General features: G+C 46.6%; 1 protein-coding gene across 3 annotated transcripts; it reads right to left on the reverse strand.

Annotated features, from left to right (window-relative positions):
- Positions 1-23331, reverse strand: Zbtb49 (zinc finger and BTB domain containing 49). 3 transcript variants are annotated; one of them, XM_078021031.1, is made up of 8 exons: positions 23215-23331; positions 18445-18611; positions 15343-16433; positions 12896-12942; positions 6348-6421; positions 4101-4183; positions 3853-4014; positions 1-1102 (listed from the first exon to the last, which is right to left on the reverse strand). In XM_078021031.1, exons 2-8 carry the CDS (start codon positions 18594-18596, stop codon positions 426-428), a joined length of 2286 nt encoding a protein of 761 aa, XP_077877157.1. In that variant the 5' UTR covers positions 18597-18611; positions 23215-23331; the 3' UTR covers positions 1-425. The 3 variants fall into 3 exon arrangements, with proteins under 3 accessions (XP_077877157.1, XP_077877158.1, XP_077877159.1); XM_078021032.1 differs by lacking the exon at positions 23215-23331 and adding an exon at positions 22846-23112; XM_078021033.1 differs by lacking the exon at positions 18445-18611 and having other exon boundaries at positions 23215-23327.
- Positions 23332-23336: the final 5 nt, after the last annotated feature.

The raw sequence follows: 23336 nt of genomic DNA on the forward strand, positions 1-23336 counted from the left end.
TATTATATAGAAAACAAGTTTTGTTTATTCAAATTAAATTATGTTTCCTATACAAATAGAATCTGTAAATAAAAATACAAAATGCTACAAATTTCAATCTTGTAAAAATGCAAAAATAATATCTGTATTATTACACATATACTTTTCCTTTAACACAAAAGTGTACAGTAGTTGACACAAAGCATGGGCGCTCATGCTGGTGGAAGGTAAGGTGATGGCTTCTTCCGCCCCAGGCTCTGGGAGCCCCACTCCCGCGCCTGCTCCAGGGGCACCAGTGGGCTTCCTCCCATTGTCAGGAGGGGAAGCATCTACATAGCCTCTGATGGTCGGCAGGGACCAGGTGCAGGGAGGATGGAGGACTGTGGCCTTGAGACTGGTTGGCCACACTGAGGAAGCCACACTGGGCAGCAGGTGCTGATGTGGGGTCATTGGTCCAACTCATTTTCATTCTGCAGTGTCTTCATCGCCAGCCCCCAGAGCGTCATACTGGAGAAAAACTGCCCCTCTGAGTTCCTATAAGCCGTGGAAGACGCACGGCCGCCCAGGGGATCAGGGCAGTGATTGTCCAAAGCAGCCAGAGAGGAGCGGACCATGGCTGTGCTGTCGGCCTGCAGCGGCTCGCTGCTGGCAGGAGTGTCCATGTCTGGGTAGGTGTAGGCCTGGGGCTGGGCCTGGGGCACCTGGGGCTTGGCCAGCTTGACAGCGTCCAAGCTCAGCTTCTCCTGGGCACTGGCACCAGGAGGGGGAATCATGGAGTGTAACTTGCAGTAGGAGCCGGCAGACTGGCTGTCAAATTCCGTCGTGGAGTTTCCCACCGGGTGGACAGGGAGTTTGACGGACACTGGCATCAGCGCCACTGACACGTCCTGGGAGAAGGAGTCGGAGCTCTGGGACCTCTCCAGGTCGGAGGTCTCGAGGGCGCGGCCGAGCTCCTCCAGTACGCCCGGGCTCTCGGCGTCAGCCCGGCAGTGCATCTTCCTGTGCCGCCGCAGCACGGCCGAGCGCGTGAAGCACTTGCCGCAGATCTCACACGTGTAGGGCTTCTCCCCGGTGTGCGTGCGGACGTGCCTGCGCAGGTCGCCGGAGCCCCCGAAACACTTCCCTGCAGGGGAAAGACCAGGGTTGTGAAGTGGCCTTTCTGGAAGGATCCCTTTCCTCCTGACATCAAGTGACCATGGTTTAAGGAGAGCTGGTGGCCGATGGCACCTGCTCACTTTGGGGCAGTATTCCTCCTGCTGCAGTCCCCCCACCCCCACTGGCCTGTGGGTGTTGAGTCTCAGCAAAAGTCCTCCAGGGACTCACTGTGCCCCCTGCACAGAGGCCACCTGCAGGCCTCTCCACGTCTGGACTCCCCTCATCAGTCTCACTGACGTTCCTAAGTCCAACATGGCCACCCTAAAAGTCAGAAACACCTTTCCTGAGGGTACTCCTGTAGTACACATACAACCTCCCCAGGCCCTATTTCCTTTTTCTGTGTAAAGAGATGGAGTTCCATAGTCAAAATAGGCAAGAAGCTGAGAAGTGGAAATTGTCCATCAGTACTAAGGTGTGTTCACATAGGACGCCCGCCCTCTGCACGCATGTGTGGGAGACCCTGCCTTATGCACCGCTCTGCTCCTTCAACTCTCTCTCTCTGCCCTAGTCACATAACAGGTGAGGTACTAGAGAAAAACACCTGAACAATCCAACTAGACGGAACCACCCACACACTGAACTCTGGGCACTTTCCCATATACATATTCCAAATCCACACGCCCTGGGAACTGCCTGTTTCACTGCTGCATTCTGTCCAGCACCGCTGTCTTCACGGGACACAGTGGAAGCCCTTCCTATCCTGTCTTGATGCCGCACTGTATTCAGGTCTGGACACTTGTGATCGGAGGCCTCAGCATGGGGGCTTACTGCTGCACATGCAAGTGCTGCCAACTGTTTACCTAGGTGATGGATACCATAGCAAGGGCCTCGTCCCTGGCATGTGGGATCTTCATGATAACTCCCCACAGCAGAAAGGACAAGGGAAGGCTCTCCTTTATGCCTCATGCATGGACAGGAGCCTGGCTCCACCTGCGTCCCTGCTGTGATGAGGCATGACAAGATGGCACCTTTCTCTACATGGTCATGCTAGTGGCGGTTGCACTGGCAGCAGAGAGGAGGGTCAGCACTGCACCAGGTGGCACGCTCCGTGCTCCATCCACAAAATGTGTGCAGCCACTGACCAACGAGGTCAAGCTGAGCTGCTTTGAATCCACTTACAGAGCTGCCTAGAGGGCAAGGAGACACTAAGGAAGAATTTCCCAGGCACAAACTGTGCAAAGCCCAGGGCGGAAGGGAGGGTCAGCTGGAGGGACAGTGCGATCAGGTGTGCGGGAGAGGGGCGCCTGTCTTCAGGGCCATGCAGTGAGTGTGAGAGGCAAAGCTCAGAATATGAGCCACCCAGCAGGAAGCCTGTCTACACAGCGAGCAATGAAACCCATCCATGCCAGACCCTGTCCCTGCATGGCCATAGCTCAGGGGCTATGTGAAGAAGTCAGACACCAGCTACAGGGAGCCTGGTACAACTCCACTACAGAACCGTCCTGAATAGGCAAACCCAGAGACAGAAGTAGACAGGCAGTTGCTGGTGGCTGGGGATGGGAAGGGAAGTCACTGCTAATGGGTATGGGGTTTCCTTTTGGGGTCCTGAAATGGTTCTTAATGAGACTGTGGTGAGCAGCACAACTGGGGGAATATATGAACACCCTGACTGTTCATTTTACATGGGTGAATTTTATGGCATGGGAATACTCTCTAGGCACCTGACTTGTAGGAATATTCCTGTTCCCTTTATGTCTCTGTTCCCCCTAAGGTTGACCTTGTAAGTCAGAAGCAGGGGCAGGGCAGAACCCTGAGGTGGGGATACAGAGGTCCCCTTCCTTCCTCCACTAGTGGGACCTGAGCAGCAGCAAGTCTTAGCTGGGGAGGAAGAGAAATTTAACTCCAAACCAAGCCCACAGTCGTGATGATTATTTAGAAGTGACATTTTAAACTGGTGATCTAAGGCCGAGTCTGTAATTTAGAAGTGATGGAACTTTAGTTTCTGAGAGGCTCCAAGTGGTGTGGTGTTGCCTGTGTTGGTGTACAATTAGGACAGGGAGCAGAGAATATGGCTGCCTTCTGGCTGCATCCCCCCGAGTCCTGCCCTAGTTAAGATGCCAGCGCAATCAGAACAGACCACTCTGCACAGCACTGCACTCCAGGATCCCACACTTGTTCTAAAGAGATCGTCATAAAGATGATTGTCACTCGTCTATTCACCGTGGTCAGGTGCCGGTCCTGGGCACACACCTTGCCTGGGGGCAGGCACGTGCTTGCACAGATGCTCTGTCTCCGCATCCTCATCTGGGCAGCAACTGCCCCCGTGCCCAGCCCGCCAGCTCTCCACTGTCCTCCATGCTGAAGTCACCAAGCCACGGACATGCTGTATAATCTGCTTATAATCCATGACCCCACAAAGCCCATCCCTCACCCCCAACGTGTGCCCCCAGGGCTCCAGGAGGACACTCTGGTCTCCAGCACCCTCCAGAGCTTGCACCCTTCTCATTTGGACATGAGCCTTCAGTGCCTGAAACTCTTGGTCATCTTCTCATCCAGAGCACTGGGGACAGTTTCTGATACCTCACAGGCACACAGTGAGCACATTCCTGAACACTGGAATGAGACCGCAGGAGGTGGCACAGAAAACTATCATTGTCATCTTGCCTAGAAGGAAGCAAGTGTCTATCAGAGGCACCAATCAGATCAGCTCAAGGTGGAGCAGGATGTGCTCTCCCACTGGTTGACCAGGTACCCCCAGGGGACGAGGCAAAGGCTCACCACAGGCGGAGCAGCTGTAGGGACGCTCCCCGGTGTGCCGGACCCTGTGCTTCACCAGCTTCCGCTGCATGTTGAAGGACTTCCCGCACTGGTCGCAGGTGAAGACCTTGTCAGCCGTGTGTGTCTTTTTGTGCTCCTTCAAGTTACTGAAGTTGCTGAACCCTAGGGAGACCACAATAGGCGGTGAGCTGAGGGACAGGTGGCCTGGAGCAGACACCTTCAGGGCAAAGGAGGGTGCTCTGCTGTACCTCGGCCACAGGTGTCACACAAGTGTGGCTTTTCTCCCGAGTGAATGATGATGTGACGCTGGACATCACCGGAGGCTGCAAACCTGCAATATAATTGGAAACTTCCATTAAGAGCCTGGCGACACTCCTGAGGGTCTCAGTGACCCAAGCCGCTGAGGGGAAGACAATGTGTTCCTGCTCTGCTTCAGAGTGGTCTGATTCACCTGAAATGTGCATTTAAACCGTTTTTCCTTGTGTCTCTTTTAAGAAAAGTAGAAAATGATGCAAGGTCTTGTTTTTGCATTTTTCCTCCTGGTTCCACCTTCCTTCCTCAGCTTTACACAGCATGAGAGCAGACCCCCGTGCTCTTGCCTCATTTCCTCAGGCTGTAAAGGAGAAGGAAGCCCTGGCTGGGAGGAAAGCAAGGCCCTTCTGTGCTATAGTCCTGCAGAGCCCGGGTGAGTGTGGCCGCCTGTGCTCAGCAATGCAGCCCTGGCTCTCCTCCTGCAAGGGAGGCTCAGGACCAAGAGGCAGTGTGCCAGAAAGACTCCCGAGAAGCTCACCTCCTGCACCCTAAAGACCAGGAGGAAACGAGCCCGAGAAGCTCACCTCCTGCACCCTGAAGACCAGGAGGAAACGAGCCCGAGAAGCTCACCCCCTGCACCCTGAAGACCAGGAGGGAACAGGCTCTCCTGCAGTCACATGGAGACTCACACACGTCCTGCGGCAGAGGGAGAAAGGGCTCTGAACGGAGACAACCAGCCTCCACTGACAGCTGCTGTGTGCCAGGTGACAGGACAGATGCCTCAAAACTGTCACCTCAGAGCATTTGCACTTGGACTTCTGACTGTTCCATTCTTCACACTACTTCTGGCTTACTTCCTCATGTGATAAGTTCTATACATAAAGGTCACATTCTCAATGAGGATTTCTCTTGCTGCTTTAAAATCGTAATGGCCACAATTTCATATTAAAAAATATTCCTACTCCTTTAAAAAAAAAAAAAACTGTCACCTCACACACTCTCACACCACCGGGGGGCATTTTCACCCCACTTTCCAGATGGGAAAATTGAGTCCATAGACAGTCAGTACCCTGCCGAGGCAGCAACTCAACCCAGGAAATCTGTGCTTGTTCCTACCCGGCACACCCAACAGGAGTATGTTGCATTCTGGGGAAGGGGCTGCACACAGAGATGACTCCTCATGGAACTCAGAAATTGATGACTAGAAACACTGAGAGAGGGTTTCAGGAGTGGGGCACTGATATGAGCACGTGATACCTGGCACCGTGTTCCAGAAGCCACAGCAGAAGGGGGACATGACTGGCTGGGCAGCTTGGTTCTAGCCCGTTTTCTACCAACAGCAGAGACAGTGTTTACCTGAGCCTGAATCAGGGTCGCTCCTGCCTCTGCTGTTCCCACAGCACGTGACGCCACAGTATCAGAGGGCTCTGCCTTCTTCTGGCCCAGGGCTCGTCTCTGACCCTGACATTCTTCAGTAGGAGCTTGTCAGAGGCAGAGAATCTGTGCTGTTGGATTTTATGCTGTGACCACAGCACTGAGCACACAGGGGGCATTTAACAGATCTACCCAGGCTGTGGCTAGTGGTCCTGGCTGACAGCTGGGCTTTAGTATAACAGCTGGGTGGCAGAGTAGAAGACCTTGAAACATAACCAAGTGAGGGAAGGAGAGCTGTGGGCTGTCTGGGGATGCGCTCCTCATCTATACCATCCTGTGCAGAGGAAACTGCTACTCGTCTCGTTCCACCTGCATCAGATACTCTGCTGCCAGCTCAGCTCTCACTTCTCAGGTCAAAATCCACCTACCCATCCTCACCACCCTCCTGCCACCTCCCCTGAAGTCCAGCCACCCACGCTGCAAGTCTCATGTCCCTTCTAGACAGTGCCCTCCTTGGAACATCAGTCTATGTTCATGACATCCTGCAATGAATTAAAGTTTTAGTATAAAATAAGGTTTCATTTAAGTCCCATTTCCTTCCTAAGACTCCTGCCCCAGATGTTCTTTCTTTTAATTTTTGTTGTTGTTGTTCTTTTTAAAAAAATTTTTTTTGGTTGTAGATACACACAACACCTTTATTTTTATGTGGTGCTGAGGGCTGAACCAGCGCCCCAATCGTGCTGGGCGAGCACTCTGCCACTGAGCCACAGCACAGCCCACTTTTATTCTTCTCACTCTGTGTTTCACATGAAGAGCCAGAGGGCATGACCCCCACCCACCCATCATGCACAGCCGAGCCCAGGACGAACCTCTTCCCGCAGATCTCGCAGATGTAGGGTTTTTCACCAGAGTGCCTGCGTAAGTGAGTCTGCAGGTTGCCTGCCTGCAAAGAGAGGAGAAGAGAGACACCAATCATCAGAGTTTTCTTTTTTTAAAGTTGTATAAATTCAAAAGGAAAACTACAGATTTAGCCAGGTTCAACCCAACTTTCAATGACGACTACAGAGATACAACTTAGAAGCCATGTGCAAGAAGGTCAAGGACAGCAGGTGCTGCCTCTGGTGCAGCCACCTGGACCACACAGGAGCTCCTGGCTGAGGCCTTGCACATGTGACCACTCTAGGTGCCACCTTTGTAAATGCTCTGGTCCCCAGCCTGTATTGTAGACAGACCTTGTTGCATTTTATTTGGGTATCTATGTGCAACAACATTTGGAAAAATAAGAAGCACTCGTGTATGTTCACTCCAGTATTCACTGTTTCTAAAAAAAAAAAAAAAAAAAAAAAAGTGCTTTTGGGCATAAGGAAGTATTCCTGGGGCAGCACAGTTAGTTCTGCCTGGGAGGCTTATCATTTTGACCTTTGTGCAAAAATGCAAATCAGGAGAAACTTGGCAGCACCATGGGGCCTTCTGAGTTCCTAATTTCTGAAACTAGCAGGGCTCTGCAAAGTTACAGTGACAAGGAGATCACCAAACAGATTTTGGAGATAAGACTTTATACTGCCTTAATTTAATAGTCTCAAGCTGTCATTTTCCCCCCGTTTAATTTTTTATAGTATTCTGTTGCCAAAAGACAAAAACATACAAATAAACTAAGATGCCTATGGCTCCAATGTGTAGGCAGGATGCTCTAGAGAGACAAAGTGAGAAGGAATAGCATCCAACTAAGAAACTGTCTTTTTAATTTTGGAAAGTATACTTTAAGTAGAATGCAGAGATGGTTCATGGTTATAGGTCTGAAGATGAATCTCATGTTCACCTGTGAGTGAAAACTCAAATATAAAAAACTTGTGGGCTACATGACTTGGGGTTCACGACATCTATCACACCCCGGGAAACACCGAGACAGACGCTTGCGTTAGACTAAGATAAATTCAGCTTAAGGAGAACTTGGGTTTATTTTCAATAAACAAAGAGAAAGAATTTGGCAAAACTTTGGGAAACATCCTGTTTTTAACAGAATAACTATTAAGAAGAGTAAAATCACCACAAATATCAACAGCAATGCACATTTGTTCAAAGTCACACATGCCACTGGTAACTGCTACCATTATTTCTATTTTCTAGATGGAAAACAGATTCAGAAGAATAGTTACTCCAGTTACATGGTTGGGATACAAATAAATAGTGGTCTGTGTGATGCTGAGCTCCTCTACTTATGGAGCAACCCTGAGAAAAAGCCAGCTCATTGTGAACAGTCAACACAACAGTCACTGGGCACCTGGGAAAAAGCCCATGGGTGGGAAAGACACATCACTGGTGGCTTTAAGTCAATCACTTCAGAACCTCAGAACAGCCCAGCAGTCCTGGAACAATCTGAACAGCACTGCTGCTCAATGGTAAAGCTGGACCCTACGGCTTCAAGTTGTTTTGTAAATTGTGTATCATGACTAAAAACCTGCCAGTTAATTTTCAGCATGGCTTAAATGGAATTATTTATTTTCAGACCAAATATAATCAAATGGTCTTCCTCGTAATAAGTAGTAGTAAAAAACATCCACATGCTTCTTTACCTACTTCTTACTGGAAACATAATAAAAATAATTCTCTTTTTCCCACATCAAAAAACACATTTTGCCAGGTATGGTGGTGCATGCGGCAGGAGATTGAGGCAGAAAGATTGAAAGTTCAAAGCCAGCCTCAGCAATTTAGAGTGAGGCCCTAAAAGTAAGGAGCACATGTTGGTCTGATAAATAATGTGAAAGTAGACTAAATAAAACTAATAGGATAATTCATTACATTTAGATGATTTCTGAATGTAATCCACACAGATCATTCAGCACACTTGGGTCTGCAGGGTCCGGGCTTTGGTTTGTGCTTGGTAAGCTTCTGCCAGGCTCCCATGTGGAGGTCCTCCTGAGTGCACAGGCCAGGTTAAAAATCAAAATTCCTCTAAGTGGTAACAATGCCAACAGCTTTCACTGGTCAAGAATTAATATTTTACGAACTAAACCCTTTGCAAAATTGTTGTGCAAAGGGTTTAGTTCGTATTTAACTCAATTGCCACAATTTTTTTTTTTTTTTTTTGAGATGGGGTCTGTGTTGCCTAGGCCAGTCTTGAGATCCTACATATGGTCAAAGATCCTCCTGCCTCAGCCTCCCAAATGCTGGGATTGTGAGTGTACTCACCATTCCTGGCTGACACAAGGACTTACAGAGCATATCATTCACATTCTGTATAGAACTAAGGAATCTGGGAAGTAAATTACTGGCTTCAGATCATAAAATTTGGATTAAATTCTCTAATTCAGATTTATCTGTTGACTCTAAAACTTATGCTGTTAAAACTATAATTAAAATACTACCAGTAAAGGAATTTCAATTTTTTTTAAAAGTAAATACCACTTCAAACGAAGATGAACTTAACAGAAAATCTGCATAGAAAAGTAGCCCAAGGTTTGGGGCTGTGGCTCAGTGGTAAAGCGCTTGACTAGCATGTGTGAGGCACTGGGTTTGACTTCTGCCTTTTCTTTCAGCACCACACATAAAAAATAAAATGAAGTCCATTGACAACTAAAAAAATATTAAAAAAAAAAAAAGTAACCCGGGTTGAATGATTTTACAATAAACCCTTTTGACATGGACTCAATGTCGGTATTCAAACATGAACAGACCCGGCCGCGATTCTCTTCCATGAGTGCTCCAAACAGCAGCTGAGTGATAATATGACCAAGTCAAGGGATCTCAAGGATTTTAGAAGTGAAAGGGATCCGAGACCTTAAAAGCCATCTAGTTCAGGAGTATCAAGACTTTAGGATTCCATAAAGTTGTAAAATTAAAAAGATAAATTGCAAAAGTTCATTTCAATGTCCTCATTTTTTACATTTTTATCATGGAGGGGAAAAAAATCACTCTGGCATTAGTCCTGCACCCTGGAACCTCTGTCTGAGCAGACACCTGGAAGGTGTCATGAGCACGGGAACTGAGGGAGCCACCCAGTCCAGACACCAATGAGGGGAGACTACTGCCTCTCACCCTGTTCCGCCTCTCAGGACTCATCCCCGGTGCTTTTCTTTCTGCCTCCCTGAGGGACAGAACAACTGCTCCTTTTTGAAAGAAGCTGCATTTGCTGGACTGACTTCTCCATCACTGCCCTGGTCTATGTGCACTGCAAGGAGATAGGGCACCTCAGAAGAGTCACAGGCACATTCCCAAAGCAACATGGAACCTTACTGCACAAGAACCTGAGAGGTGAAGTGTGCAGGTTATGCTACCAGGTATGTGGTCTGTTGCACAATCAAAGATGATACCAGGGCTGGGGCTGTGGATCAGTGGCAGACTGCTTGCCTAGTATGCGTAAGGCACTGGGTTCCATCCTCAGCAGCACATAAAAACAAATAAATAAAATAAAGGCATTGTATCCATCTACAATTAAAAAAAAAAAAAGAGGAAAGCAGCTTTCATAAGCTGAATGCTATGGAGTGTGCCGGCTCATTAATGAAGGCACAGTTAACTTTTTAATAAAATCTAACTGTACTAAACATTAAGTTCTCAGTATACAGGGTCAGAAATTCTGACTCGTGTTTTTTAAACTTCTGAATTCTCAGAAGGACAAGGCTTTAGGCACCCACTGCTACTAAAACACTCTGGCAAGCAACATGGGGGTGTTCCCGTACACTGCACCACGACCGTGTTCCCGTTTATTACCGGGGCTAAGGGAGGGTTGTGGGCATCATGCACTGAGCATCCCCATGCAAACAGCACTGCTGCTCCCCTGCCCTAGGAGGCCAGGGATGCCTGGCTTACCACACATCTGTCTCCAGGGCACTCTGGAGCACTTGCTGCCCTGCCTCATGCGCCACGCCTTTAGGAGGAAAGGCGCGCTCTCCTCGGCCTGCGCTGTTCCCGTTCCTGTACGTATTCCAGCCCAGCATATTCCATGTGAGTGTCCTTGATGGTCAGTGGTCACTTCTTCCTCTGAATGATAAGCTCCCCAAGACCTTCCTTTGGTCCCCTCTAGCCATAGCAAATCTCGTGGACAGAACAGGGATATAACAGGCTTGCAATAAAACCTTGTTGAATGAAGTCTTTAAAACAATTCCTGTTCATAAAAATTTCATCATTTCACTATGAAAAAAACACAGCAACAAATATTTGAAGACTGTGGCTACAGATAACTCTATGTTCACAGAAACCCAACAAAAGCAGAGTGTGGTGATGCACACCTGCGTTCCCAGCAACTCAAGAGGATTTCAAGTTCAAGGCTAGCCTCAGCAACTTAGTGAGACCCCCATCTCAAAAAAAAAGAAAAAGGGCTGGGGAATTTGCTCAGTGATAAAATGTCTCTGGATTCCATCCCTCGTACCAAAAATTAAAAATAGAAACCTAACAAAAACACAGATACCAACTCAGAAGAAAAGAGGAGGCATTTGCCTCAGACAGGGATGCCTGCTAGGGTTTAAGAGGGCAAGTGAAGGCCAGGACCTAAAGCAAGTCTCCAATTTGTCTACATGGCAAAATCACTGATTTCTAAATAACAATACTGGAGCCCGCCCAAACGAGGAGTCAGCATTTCTGAGGGTAGGCACCAGGCTTCAGTGCCAGAGGAGAAGGGGAGGCAGGTACAAGGAGGCCTGGATGCTGGCTTTCCTTTGGCTACCAGAGGGAGTCAGGGGGGTTCTGAGCAGAATGTCAGAACATACTGCATCATCGCAATTTAACTGTAGAATGCGCTTTCCAGAATGTTTCCATGAAGTAGTAGTGTTCCCATTTTAAGAATAAGGAAAACAAGGACCAGAGAAGTTGCCATTGCTCATTATCAACAGCCTTGCAGGTCGGGGGCTTGCCCATAACACCCAAGACGTGGGAAGTGGTGGGGACAGGAGGTCCCACAGGGAGACTGGGACACAGAGCAGTGAGGGCTGGTGAGGCAGGATGGGGCAAGAGCATCAGGATGAAGGGAGTAACTCACTACGCCAAGAGCTTTACCTAACTCCTTCCCTCCTGCAGCTCTTTTGGGGTAAGCAATTTTATTATCCTTATTTTACCAATAAGGGAACTGACTTGCTCAAGGTTGCACAGCTGTGATCCCTGACAGAGGCAGTCTTCAATCCAGACCATCTGGCTCTACAGACCAAGCTGGGACCCTGGGGCCGGGCGGGCAGGAGGATAGCCACTAGAATGGTGCTGGAGGATGAGCACTCTGCTCATCTTGTCAATTATGCACTCCCCATTCCCTGGGCAGGAGCATCCCCTGGGATGACATAAACACACTGCCCAGCCCAGAGGAACTGACCATCCAGGGAGGACAGGGTTGCTCACGCACAGAAAGAATGCTGGATTTGGGACATCACTGCAAGCGGGGAGTTAATGAGAGGGAGGAGTGGAGTATGGCTGGCAGGTCTGGTGTGTGGAAAAGTGGGTGCACCCTCAGTGATGCAGGGGACACTGAGAGCTGTGTGGGGCAAGATGGCACTCACTGCTCCCATGCTCTGCAGGACCTCCCTACCCAGCCCTACCACACCAAGGGTCTCCCACTCCTGATGGGGACCAGCCCAAGCTTATTTTTCTGGCTGAGCAGCATCTGCAGATATCTGCCCTCAGGCCCCAGAGCAGCTGCCATCTTGTGTCCCTTGGAAGCCCAGTGCTCTGAACCTGGCCATGAAGAGATGAACTTTACGTTTCAGAGAGAAAAGCAGGTGCCCACAAGCCAGGTAATTCTAGAACTTTTCTGTAAAACATTAAATCTCTAGGTTTGTGTCCAGGGCCTAGCAGAGTACCTGCTCATGAGAAGGTACAACAAAGGTTTTCTGAATGAGAGAATTAACTGTGTTCAAAAGATCTAAATGGAGGTCAGCTAAAGGAGAGCAGTAAAAGCAGGTAATAAAAATGATTTAGGCTAGGAACAGTGGTGCACACCTGTAACCCCAGCTGCTTGGGAGGCTGAAGTGGGAGGACTACAAGTTCAAGGTCAGCCTCTGCAATTCAGCAAGACCTGGTTTCAAAATACAAAAAACCCAAAGGGCTGGGGAGGTAGCTCAGTGGTAAATCCCTGGGTTTAATCCCTAGTACCACACAACACATCTAGTCCTGATGAGAATAAGACGACTATTGGTGGAATATCATCTGTAGGCTCCAGGGAAACCACACTGTGTGTGGTGCACAGGAATTTCATTCACCATAAAAAAGGCATACCTAGGATGGGACCCACACTTAGTAAGGGAAAGGAAGAGGTTCTGTGAGAACCTGCCCGACCTCGTGAACTAGAAATTTGTGTTCTTAAAAACTGTCTCCTGATTTATTCTGGAATCTTCAAGGAATAGATATTATCAGAGGTAAAAGAGTATCTTATTCATAATAAAAATAGACACTGCGTTTCAGGTTTCCAATTATTAATAGTAAATAAGAGTATTCCCACCTGAGAGAAATGTTTCCCACATATGTTACATTCAAAAGGTTTCTCACCTAAAACAAAGCAAAACAAAACAGAACAATTTGTAAAACCAGTACTAGCATTTGAGCAATAATTATTTAAAATGTTTAAATGATCCTTGTTCTCTTTCACACAGTACAGGACATTCTCCCCACAGCAGGACAGCGGAGTTTCTAGTTCCACTGTCACTTGGCTCTCACAGATAGTGCTCAGTGAAATCTCTATGCTTTTCCTCTAAAAAAATCAAATGGCTCTCCAGGTAGAAACCTGTGGTAAAGCTGAATATATTTATCCGCATTCAACGCAGACCCCAGGCTCTCCTTGCAGTTTTCTTGCTGAACAGTGGGAACCTGACTCCACTTTACTACTGGCTCCTAAGAGGACAGGCAGCCCACTCGCACCACCCATAGTGGAAATGCAGGAGCCCCAAACAGGGTGGACCTCCCAAAACATGATGGGACAAGGAGACAGCTCCTCTCTGCTGCCTCCCAGCCTTGGTGGACATGCTCACAGGAGAGAGTGAGGCTTCAATGGGAGAGGTGCTCCTCTGCGGTCTTTTCAGTCACCTCCCATTTAGTAGCTCTAAGTGATCCTGGACAGAACAGGTATGGAGAATGGATGCCGCTACATGAAACCACAGCTGTGTGCACACAGCCTGCAGACCAGGACCTGCAGAAGGTGTCTGTTAAGGTGCCGCCCGTGGGCCACACAAACTAAGGAGCAGCCTGAGCCAACAGCCTTCCCTTTCCCTGTTCCACTCAGATCACATGCTGCATTAAGACCCTCTTTGAGAAATAACAACACTGTGCTCCCTTCTGACCACACTGCTAGGCTCTGCTAGCTTTCTGGGCTCACTGTAGCTTCGTGGGCCCTAAATGATTATGATGATATTGTCTGTATTTTGGGAGTTCAAAAAAGGATTATGTATAAAATTACTATGATAATAGGCAAGTTAAAATTCCCTTAAAAGATATACTGAAAAATGAGAGGTTACTGGTCACTCAGGTGCTAAGTGAGCAAGGCTAGTAACTCCACCCAGTGGGTCACAGACTTTGGCCTTGGTATCCCTGCACTGGTAAAACCAAGGTTCAAGACATTCTGTCCACGTGAGCTGTGTCTATCAATGTGTGCTACATTAGAAATGAAGAGAATGAAGTCCATGACGCACAAGCACACTTCACTGGCCACCAGGACGGGACATCGTCACACCACGTAGCCACTGGCAGGCTCCACCGCAGGCTCATGAGAGAAGAGGAAAGGGCAATGATGCCCTGTGTTATTCTGAAGACAGTTTTGGGATGGTAGGTCCCAGAGAGGGTTCCCAGGCTCTGCTGCCCTCTCATCAGATGTTTTCTCAGAATAAGTAATTTAGTTTCCTTTAAAGCTAAACAGCTAATTTTCTCAAAAAAATTATAGTGATCATTAGGCTGCAGGAAACTTGAGCAAAATTCATGGCAAAACCAAGTCTGTGATGCCCACACATTTTGAACTAAGAGTAATAATTATAACAACACTTTATATTCAAATTCACTGAAATTTATAAATGGCTTTCACAAATATTACTGATTGATGTCTCCCAAATATACATGAAGAGGTAATCACCTAAGCAAATCGGGAATCCCAAGTGATAAGAGAACACTACATCAAAAAATGCAATGACCACACTGTATGTGTAGTTATTCTGGAAGCTTCCTGTGCACACTGTCTCATAACTACAATTGTACACTAATTTGTAATGTTATTAAAGTCATCATGTCTAATTATAGGAAGGAAAGTTATATGTAGGTATTATACAATGTAATATGTATATGGTATACTATATATGCAACATATAACACATATGGTATAATACCTCTAAAAATTTGTGAAAGGGGAGAAGTAATGAATTAATAAAACCTTGAAAATTCAATGTTTAAAATGGAAGAATTTTTCTTTTGAAAATATCAAATGCTTAAGGCTTCCAAATCTCAATTCTTTAAATCAAATATTCATATTTCTTCTGAGAGACCTTTTAGAATTATTCAAACTATATTATTTTAGTTTCAATTACCTACATTATGCTTTGAAAAAATAAACTTGATCTAATTCTAAAGAAACAACTAAATATAGTATGACTATTTTAGAATTAATTAGGAATTTTGAGCACATCAAAATAACTGACTACACTTCTTTAGAAATGGACAGTTTGTCACATAAAACTACACCTGAAATAAAAAGTACTCTATCTTTCAAAAATGGTTCTATTTTAAAACCATTTGCAGAATTTTAAGATGCATCATTAAAAATTAAAAGTAAAGTATAGTTAATGTCACTTGAGTTTTAAGAACACCAATGACCTTGTCAAGAAAAGAGCAAAGCTTCTTATACAAACAAGGCAGGGTGTCATTGCAAGTGATTTCCTTCCCCGTGCCTGTGGGTACGGGTCAGTGTACCTGTATGAGACCGTTTGTGCAGCTCCAAGTTGCTTGGGTGTTTAAAAGGTTTCCCACACAATTCACATGCGTACTGTCTCTGTGAATGAAGACTCTGGGACTGATCTTCCAGTGTGGCGGGGGCTTCGGACAGCTCCATCTCACTAACGCAATTAAAATTCTCAGAACTGATGTCTTCACTTTCTTTTTCTTCAGTACTTCGGCTGCTAGCTTCCTCTGCCATATTTTCACGGGCAGATTCCGTCTTCTTTGTTAAACCATAATCCAACTTGTGTTCAGATGCTTGCTCTGTCAATTTCTGGGACTTTAGGAAATTGAGTTTCTTCAGGTGAATGGCCTTTTTGAGCCTCATCTGTTTGGTAGGTTGTTGGCCGGGGGCATCTGACTCAGGGTCTGGGATGGAGTCACTGGGCGGCTGGGCCAGGAAGGTAGAAGGCAAGTGCTCGGAAGACTCCAGGAGACACTCAGAATGACTGATAGCACAAGACTGGCTGTCCACTGCAGCGAGGTCTGTAGGGGAAGTGAAGGCAAAAGGCTGCTCGGTTCCTCGCTCTTGGCTGGGACAAGCGGCCTGTTTGCAGTACTGCTTACTGTAAAAGTCTCTGAGTTTGTAATAGTAACTTGGCTGTTTGCAAGGCAGTTCTGAGCAGCTGCTGTCTAAAGCACTGGGGGCTTGTTTGGACATTTCACCTGTGGAATGATGAAGACTGACTGACGGAGCGTGAGGATGTGGCTCATCCAAAACCTTAGCATGCTGGGTCCCTGCAGGACACTCTTGCAGTAAATGAGGGTAGTTTTCATTCATAACACAGGTGGCATCTGGGGCCAGAGTGCTTTGCAGGGAGAATGTACTGTCACAAGGCATGCCAGGTGGCTGTTCAGAGGCTGATTTTAAAAATGTGTGGCACAGATCCAGAACGTTCTGAACTTGCAAACACTGAGCTGTGTCCAGCATTACTTGAATATTGTCTGGGTTCAAGTCTAGGTGAGAGGTATACATGAAGTCCAGGATCTGCCCTATGCCGCTGATGTTTTTGACATCCAAATGGAAAACATCATTCTTCTGGCTTGAAGAATTCTGAAAGAGGCTCCTGATTAAAAAAAAAAAATCCATTTATGATGAAAACTATTCTTACAATCTGCTTTTTCTTATAACATTCATGTTTAATATTTAAAAAAAAACTACACATAGCAATATGGCTCATGACTCACAAAGACAGATCTGAAAATTATTATGAACTGATCTACTTAACATAAATAAGAATGTGCTAAATATCTTTTCAATCTGCAATTATCCATATATATTAATCACATACAAATAAAGAAAACTAAATTCATGCTTTTGAATATTATATTTAGTTTGACAAATGACGTATTTCAGACTTTAAAACATATTCACGAATATCTTCATGTCTAAGTGCCTTAAAAATTTCCTAAAAATAAAAACACCTGTAACAAACCAACCCTTAATATATATTTTGCTTTGCAACAAGTAAATGTCTAATTACTGGCAGGTTTTTTGGCAACCCCAATGGTCCATAAGCCAATAGTAAGACACCTCATGAGTTAATGAATTAAAAAAAAAAGATGCCATAAAGCAGGCTCTTTTTCTGGGTACAAGTCAAATTCACAGTGAACCAACTGGTACTGTGTGTACCGTAATCAAATGAGTTAGTAAACTGTCTTGCAGCTTGTTGATGACATTTTGTCAAATATAGTCACCTGTTTTCCCAAAATGGCCTTCAGTTCTGAATTATTTCAGCTCAAAACAGCCACACAACAGAGAGACCTAACTCCTTTTTTGTCCACTCCTCCTCTGCACCCCCACGCACCCGGGAAGGCAGAAGCAGGTGGACAGCAAAGCCCAAGGGTCTGGGGCCATTTTGCATATGGACAAAAACTGCGGCCCAGCTTCACGAGCTGGTTCATGACAATCCGTAATGTTGTGGACTGTAACAGACTTCATTTCATGATTCAGGGTTTTACAAGGGAAAGAGCAGATCACGTTCCATATATTGGTTACTAGAGCAAGAAAATGGTACGCATGCTGCAAATAAACAAAAACATACTTAGGAAAAAGAAGTCATTGTGTTTAAAGAGAAATAAACCTGCTAACCAGAAAACTAAATTATGTAGAATATATAACTTTAATAATGTTAAGTACACTGCAACAAGTATTTGGTGTTATTCAGCATTTATGAATAATAAATCTTTCACATAAGTAGAAATGATTACAGGGAAAACTAAGTTGAATTCAAACCAAATATTGTCTTATAATATTCAAATGAGAATAAAGATGAAAAAAAGAAAATAAAGCAGCCCATAGAATGTTTTCCCCTCTGATTTTTTCTTCTTTTTCTTTTTTTCCCCTTGCAGTACTAGGGATGGAACCTAGGGCCCCCTGCAGGCGAGGCAAGCACCTTACGACTAAGCTGTATCCACAGCCCTTTCTAAATTTTATTTTATTTTCAGATAGGGTCTCACTAAGTCGCCCAGGTTGGCCTCCAACTGGTGATCCTCCTACTTCAGCCACCCAAGTAGCTGGGATTATAGTCATGTACCACCTTGCCTGGCCCCCACTCTGATTTCTTATCACAGGAAAATTGTTACCAGGAATTCAATTCCTTAATCATTTTATCCTTAAAGGAAGATATATGCAGAAGACCGAAATTAAATCAAAATAAAAGACAAAAGTACCAAAACACTTTCTTTTTTTCTTTTTAGAGAGAGAGAGAGAGAGAGAGAGAGAGAGAATTTTAATATTTATTTATTTTTTTTTTAGTTTTCAGCGGACACAACATCAGGATCGAACCTGGGCCGCACGCATGCCAGGCAAGCACGCTACTGCTTGAGCCACATCCCCAGCACACCAAAACACTTTCAATCATCCCAAATACACTTTAGTTAAGAGGTATTTTTCCTTTGGGTCATTCTAAACACAAAAGCAATAATCATATTAAGTTGAACTAAAATCAAAATACCGCCCCCCAAAAACCCCCATGGGCATAAAAAGATAAGAATAGTCAAACTCAAGAAGATAGAAAAACGCCTCCATACTAGAAGGGCGTCCCCCATAGCTGGTAGGCTGTACAAGATACGCACCTGAAATACTGGCTGAAGGCTGCCAGAACGTTCTTATGTGCTTTGAAGCAGACCCCTCTCACCACCAGCATGCAGTCGCAAAGCAGGCCCTGAATGCGCTGCTCATGCAGTTGTTGGAGAAGATGGCAGCTGTGGGCAGCAACAGGGTCCATGCTAAACCATGAGACCTGGAGCAGAGCATGAGAGGAGACTCAACACCACCACTGGACATGACGCAGCCCCCACAGCACTCGCTCCTCTGCACCTCCCCATGGCAGCGCTCCTTCAGCTCAAACACATACCCCCGCCCCCCATGAAGCTCACTTGGCAGCATCTAGACCAGTGCTGCTCAAGAGCACCATTTGCAGGATGGAAATGTTCTCTGCTGGGTACTCAACACAGTAGCCACTGGCTATGTGGGACAACCGTGCCCTTGAAACATGACTGAGGAACTGAAATTTCATCCTACAAATATATATTTAAATGGTCACTGTTTTTGATAGTGTAAATCCAGAATACAACCATGATACTAAGTGTACCTCTCATGGTCTACTTAGTTATGTTAAATTAAAAAATAAAACAATACACCTATATCCATACAAGGTTAAAAAAAGACAACTAGTTGAGATCAAACCCACATCTGTCAAACACCTAACTTATGGGTCAGTGAATTGGAAGCTGGGGAAAATCAGGGCCATCTTAGGGAAATGAGGTGCAAGTCAAAATAACTACCTTCACCAGACAACAGGAGGCACCCTGCAGCAGTGTGCTGGATCCGGGGCCTTTGTGCCTCTCTGGTAGGTGTGAGGGAAGTCAGGGAAGGAGCCAGGCAGCTACCTAGGGCAGACAGACCATAGGCAGTAGGCCTCTGGAGTGCGACTCAGTGGCAGGAGATGCCATCCTAGATGGCAAGCCACAGTGAGCTTCACAGGCCTTCTAAGAACCCTGACTCTCAATGGGATAATGCCATAGTCTCCCAAAGGCTTATGTGGTCCATCAGGTGGGCAGGAGGTAGCGACTTGGAAGAAGGAGGTCACAGGGAGTGTGTCTTAAAGGGTATATTTTACCCCTGGCCCTTGCTCTCCCTCTTTCTCTGCTTCCTGCTCACTGTGAGGTGAGCCACTTTGCTCTGTCACACCCTCCCCACCATGGTGTTCTGTCTCACCACAGGCCAGAAACAATATATAACCAAGTGACCTGGGACTAACACCTCTGAGACTGTGAGCCAAGATGAACCTTTCTTCCTTTAAGTTGATTTTCTCAGGGATTTTGTTACAGCAACAAAAGGCTGACCAACAGTTAGGAAACCGTTATGTGTACCCAGGAAGTTTAATCATATGACAACTATAATAACTACTGTGTGCTAGGCTATAGGTTAATAGCAAAGAATAAAACATGCTGGGTCCCCACCCTAATGAAGCTGATATTCTAGTAAGGACAACAAAATAAGTGCACAGTACACCACTTAAACAGAAGGGTGACAGTGAGACATTGGGACATACTGTTCACTCCCAGGCCCAGGCCCTACGAGCTGACAGCTTTTACTTCCCATCTTTTGGAAAACTGGCTCTGGGAAGCCTCAGTCAGCTGTAGACATCCAACTAGATAGACTACCTGGAGAGGGAGAAGGGCTCCGGGGCTCCAGATCCCAGGGAAGCCATGCTCATACTCCCCAGGGTAGCCTGTCCAGAAGCTGAATACCACTCAATGTCCCAGATGAAACCACATGGAACTAAAGAATTACCCAGCTGACATCTGCCTAAATTCCTGACCCACCGAACCGTGAGGTGAAACACTTCTTTAGTCACTAGCAAAAGCTTCCCTTGACCAAATCAGTTGCCTCTTCAATCTACTGCTTTCTGATTCAAGTGACCCCACCGACAAGCACTGCATGAAGTCTCTACACAATTCAGGACAAATATGTGGCATACAAGGTGCTGGTGTGACAGGAGGAACACAGGGATTTCGTCCATGTTTGCTGCTCAGTGTGATAGCTTTCTGTTACTATAGAAAATACCTGAGATAATCAACTTATAAAGAGAAAAGGTTAATTTTGGCTCATAGTTTTAGAGTTTTAGTTCATGATGGGTTGGCCCCATTGCTTTGGCTTTGTGGTAGCACATTCTGGCAGTTATTCATAATGGACCAAAACTTCTTACTTCATGACCAGAGTGTAGAGGAAGAAGGCTGGGCCCCCACCATTACTTCAAGGGCACAGCCCTAATGACCCGAGGGCCTCCTATAAGGCCCCTCTTCTTTTCACCACATCCCAACGGCACCAGTCTAGGTAACAAGTGTTCAACATATGGGCCCCTGGGGAACATATAAGACCCAAACTACAGCAAGAACCTTGGACTAGACACTCTAAGGTTTTTTTCTTTTCCTAAAAGCTACAGATCTATACCAGAAATATAAAGGTAGAAAATTTGGCTTTGTTAGAATGATATCAAATGATAGAAATATAGGAAAAAAGAAAAATGGAAGGAAAAACCTTCCCTTGGGTGGATGTGAATGAGGAAGTGCTTTTAAAGGGAACAAGAGCCAGAATGGAACTTTAACCTGCAGGGAAAGCACCTACAGCAAAAGCCCTTGTTTGGGGTGGGGGTGGGGGTGTGCTGCAATTCTATCAATTGGTCCAACACAAATGGATGAGTTTGTCAAAGTTTTTCAGTGAAGCCATTAATAGATTACTTCTCCAAGGGTCCAAAGTTCATGTGCCTCAATACCAAGCTTCCTTAGAAGGATCCTAAGGGGTATTTGCCCATTATGCTTAAAAAAAATTTTATATTGATATCAATACAATTATAATGATATCAATAGTGGGATCCATTGTGACATTTTGTATATGCACATTATATAATTTGGTCAGTTTCATTCTCCAGTGTTTCCCCTTTCCTTCCCCTCCTCCCTCACCCTGGCCCCCTTCCTCTACTCTACTGGTTTCCCTTCTATTTCATGAGATCCCCCTCTTTTCCTACCAACCTTCCATATATGAAAGAAAACATATGACCCTTGCCTTCCGGAATTTGGCTTATTTGACTTTACAAAAATCTCTCAAGTCACATCCATTTTCCAGCAAATGACATATTTCATTCTTCTTTATGGCTCAATAAAACTCCATTATATACATATAGCACTTTCAACTCGCTTATTTCTAGTCCCTCACCCCACCCGAGAGTGCTGGTTTTAAGCAAACAAGCCTTGGTCTTGCCTTAGCTTTATGTTGACTCTGTCTACTAGGAAGGCCAATTCAGTTAAATAGGTATTGTATGTCTAATATGTACAAGATATTGTTGTAAGGATGAGTGCTGGCAAATTGAACAGGATCTGTTCCCTGGCCCTCAGTTTCCCATCAATTACTTAATTTTACAGAGTATCCACTGTCTACAGGTGCTGAGGATACAACGGTGAACAACTCCATATGCTCATCCACGCCTTCATGAAGCATCAGTCCAGTGGGAAAAAAAAGTACAGCACTGCAAGAGCATTATTAAGTAGGGGGAGGAAACCTGTGCGGGGAGGGTCAAGGGAAAACTTTCTGAAGGAAGAGACATCATTGCTGAAACCTGAAAGTTAAGTCTGTCAGACCAAGAATGAAGAGGGTTTATCCTCTTTGAATTGGGGAGGGGGGGGTTAAACGAAAAAGAAAATGCAGGACAGCACAAGAATAATATGCTGTGTGCCCTGTGCAAAAACACTACCACAAAACACCTGGGGCACCCTGCTTTACAACCCCTTGGCCATTCTGTCATTTCTGTTGGCAAATATTCACCTCCTTGTCCCCCTGGTGAATTCCTTGTTAAGGGCTCAATCCTGTTCCCAAAATGTGACTGCACATGGAGATCAAAGCCTTTGAAGAGGTAATGAAGTTAAAACCCAGGCCAAGAGGGTGGGCCCTACTCCGGTCTCAAAGATGTCATTATGAGAAGAGAGGATCTGGACCACAGAGAGACATCAGAGATGCAGGAGCACAGAGGAGAGACCATGTGAAGACAAGCACAAAGATGGCCACTTGCAAGCCAAGGAGAAAGCTTGGGGAAGAGGGGGCGGGGGGAAGCAAACCTGCCTGATCCTTGATCTTGGTCTTCCAACTTCTAGAACTGTGGGAAAAATTAAGTCTGTAGTCTAAGTCACTTGTATTGTTATGGCAGCCCTAGCAAACTAATACATCTGCTCTTCCAGACCCAACACTGCTCACTGCCAGAGAAGCCTTCCTATCATCCATAGGTACCGCCGGGGGATTAATAGTTTTCATTAAATACTTTGCTCATCGCTCATTCAACTTTCATTCCCTTATTTAAGCAACGAGATACTTAGTGACCACCGCCGGATGCAGACCCTACAGTGAGGGCGGAGAACAGCTAACGTTTATTGAGCAATTACTAAATGGCAGATGCTGGACTCCCAACCCGGGAGTCCTACCAGACGGTGTGGGAACTGCTATCAGACCCGTTCCACTGATGCAAATCGGGAGGCCGAGCCAGGCGGGGAGCTCCGCGGTCTTAGGCACCTCCCCAACTACGGCGTGGAGCGGGACGGAGCGAGGCGGCACCCGCGCGGGGCGGGCAGCCGGGGAGGGGGCGCACTCGCAGGACCGGCCACTAGGTGCGGAAGCGCCCGGGTGCCCGGCGCGGGGCGGGCGCGCGCCAAGCCGCGCCGGCCGCCAGCCCGACAGTACCCCGCAGGCCGGGACGCCGAGGCGGCGCGCCCAGGCGCTCCAGGCCGCTCCGCCTGCGCGAGTCGCTCCGGGCCGCTGCCGCCTCCGCCTTCGCGAGGCCGGCGGCACCTTACCCTCGGAGGCCGCTCCCTGCCCCGCCGCCGCCTCTTCACCTGCTGCCCAGGCCCCCAGCGCCGCAGCCGGGTGGCAGGCGCCGCGGAACCATCCCGACCACGCCCCCTCCCCGCCGGCCTCC

This window comes from Ictidomys tridecemlineatus, chromosome 9 (genome assembly GCF_052094955.1).
Source record: "Ictidomys tridecemlineatus isolate mIctTri1 chromosome 9, mIctTri1.hap1, whole genome shotgun sequence".
Classification (NCBI taxonomy): domain Eukaryota; kingdom Metazoa; phylum Chordata; class Mammalia; order Rodentia; family Sciuridae; genus Ictidomys; species Ictidomys tridecemlineatus.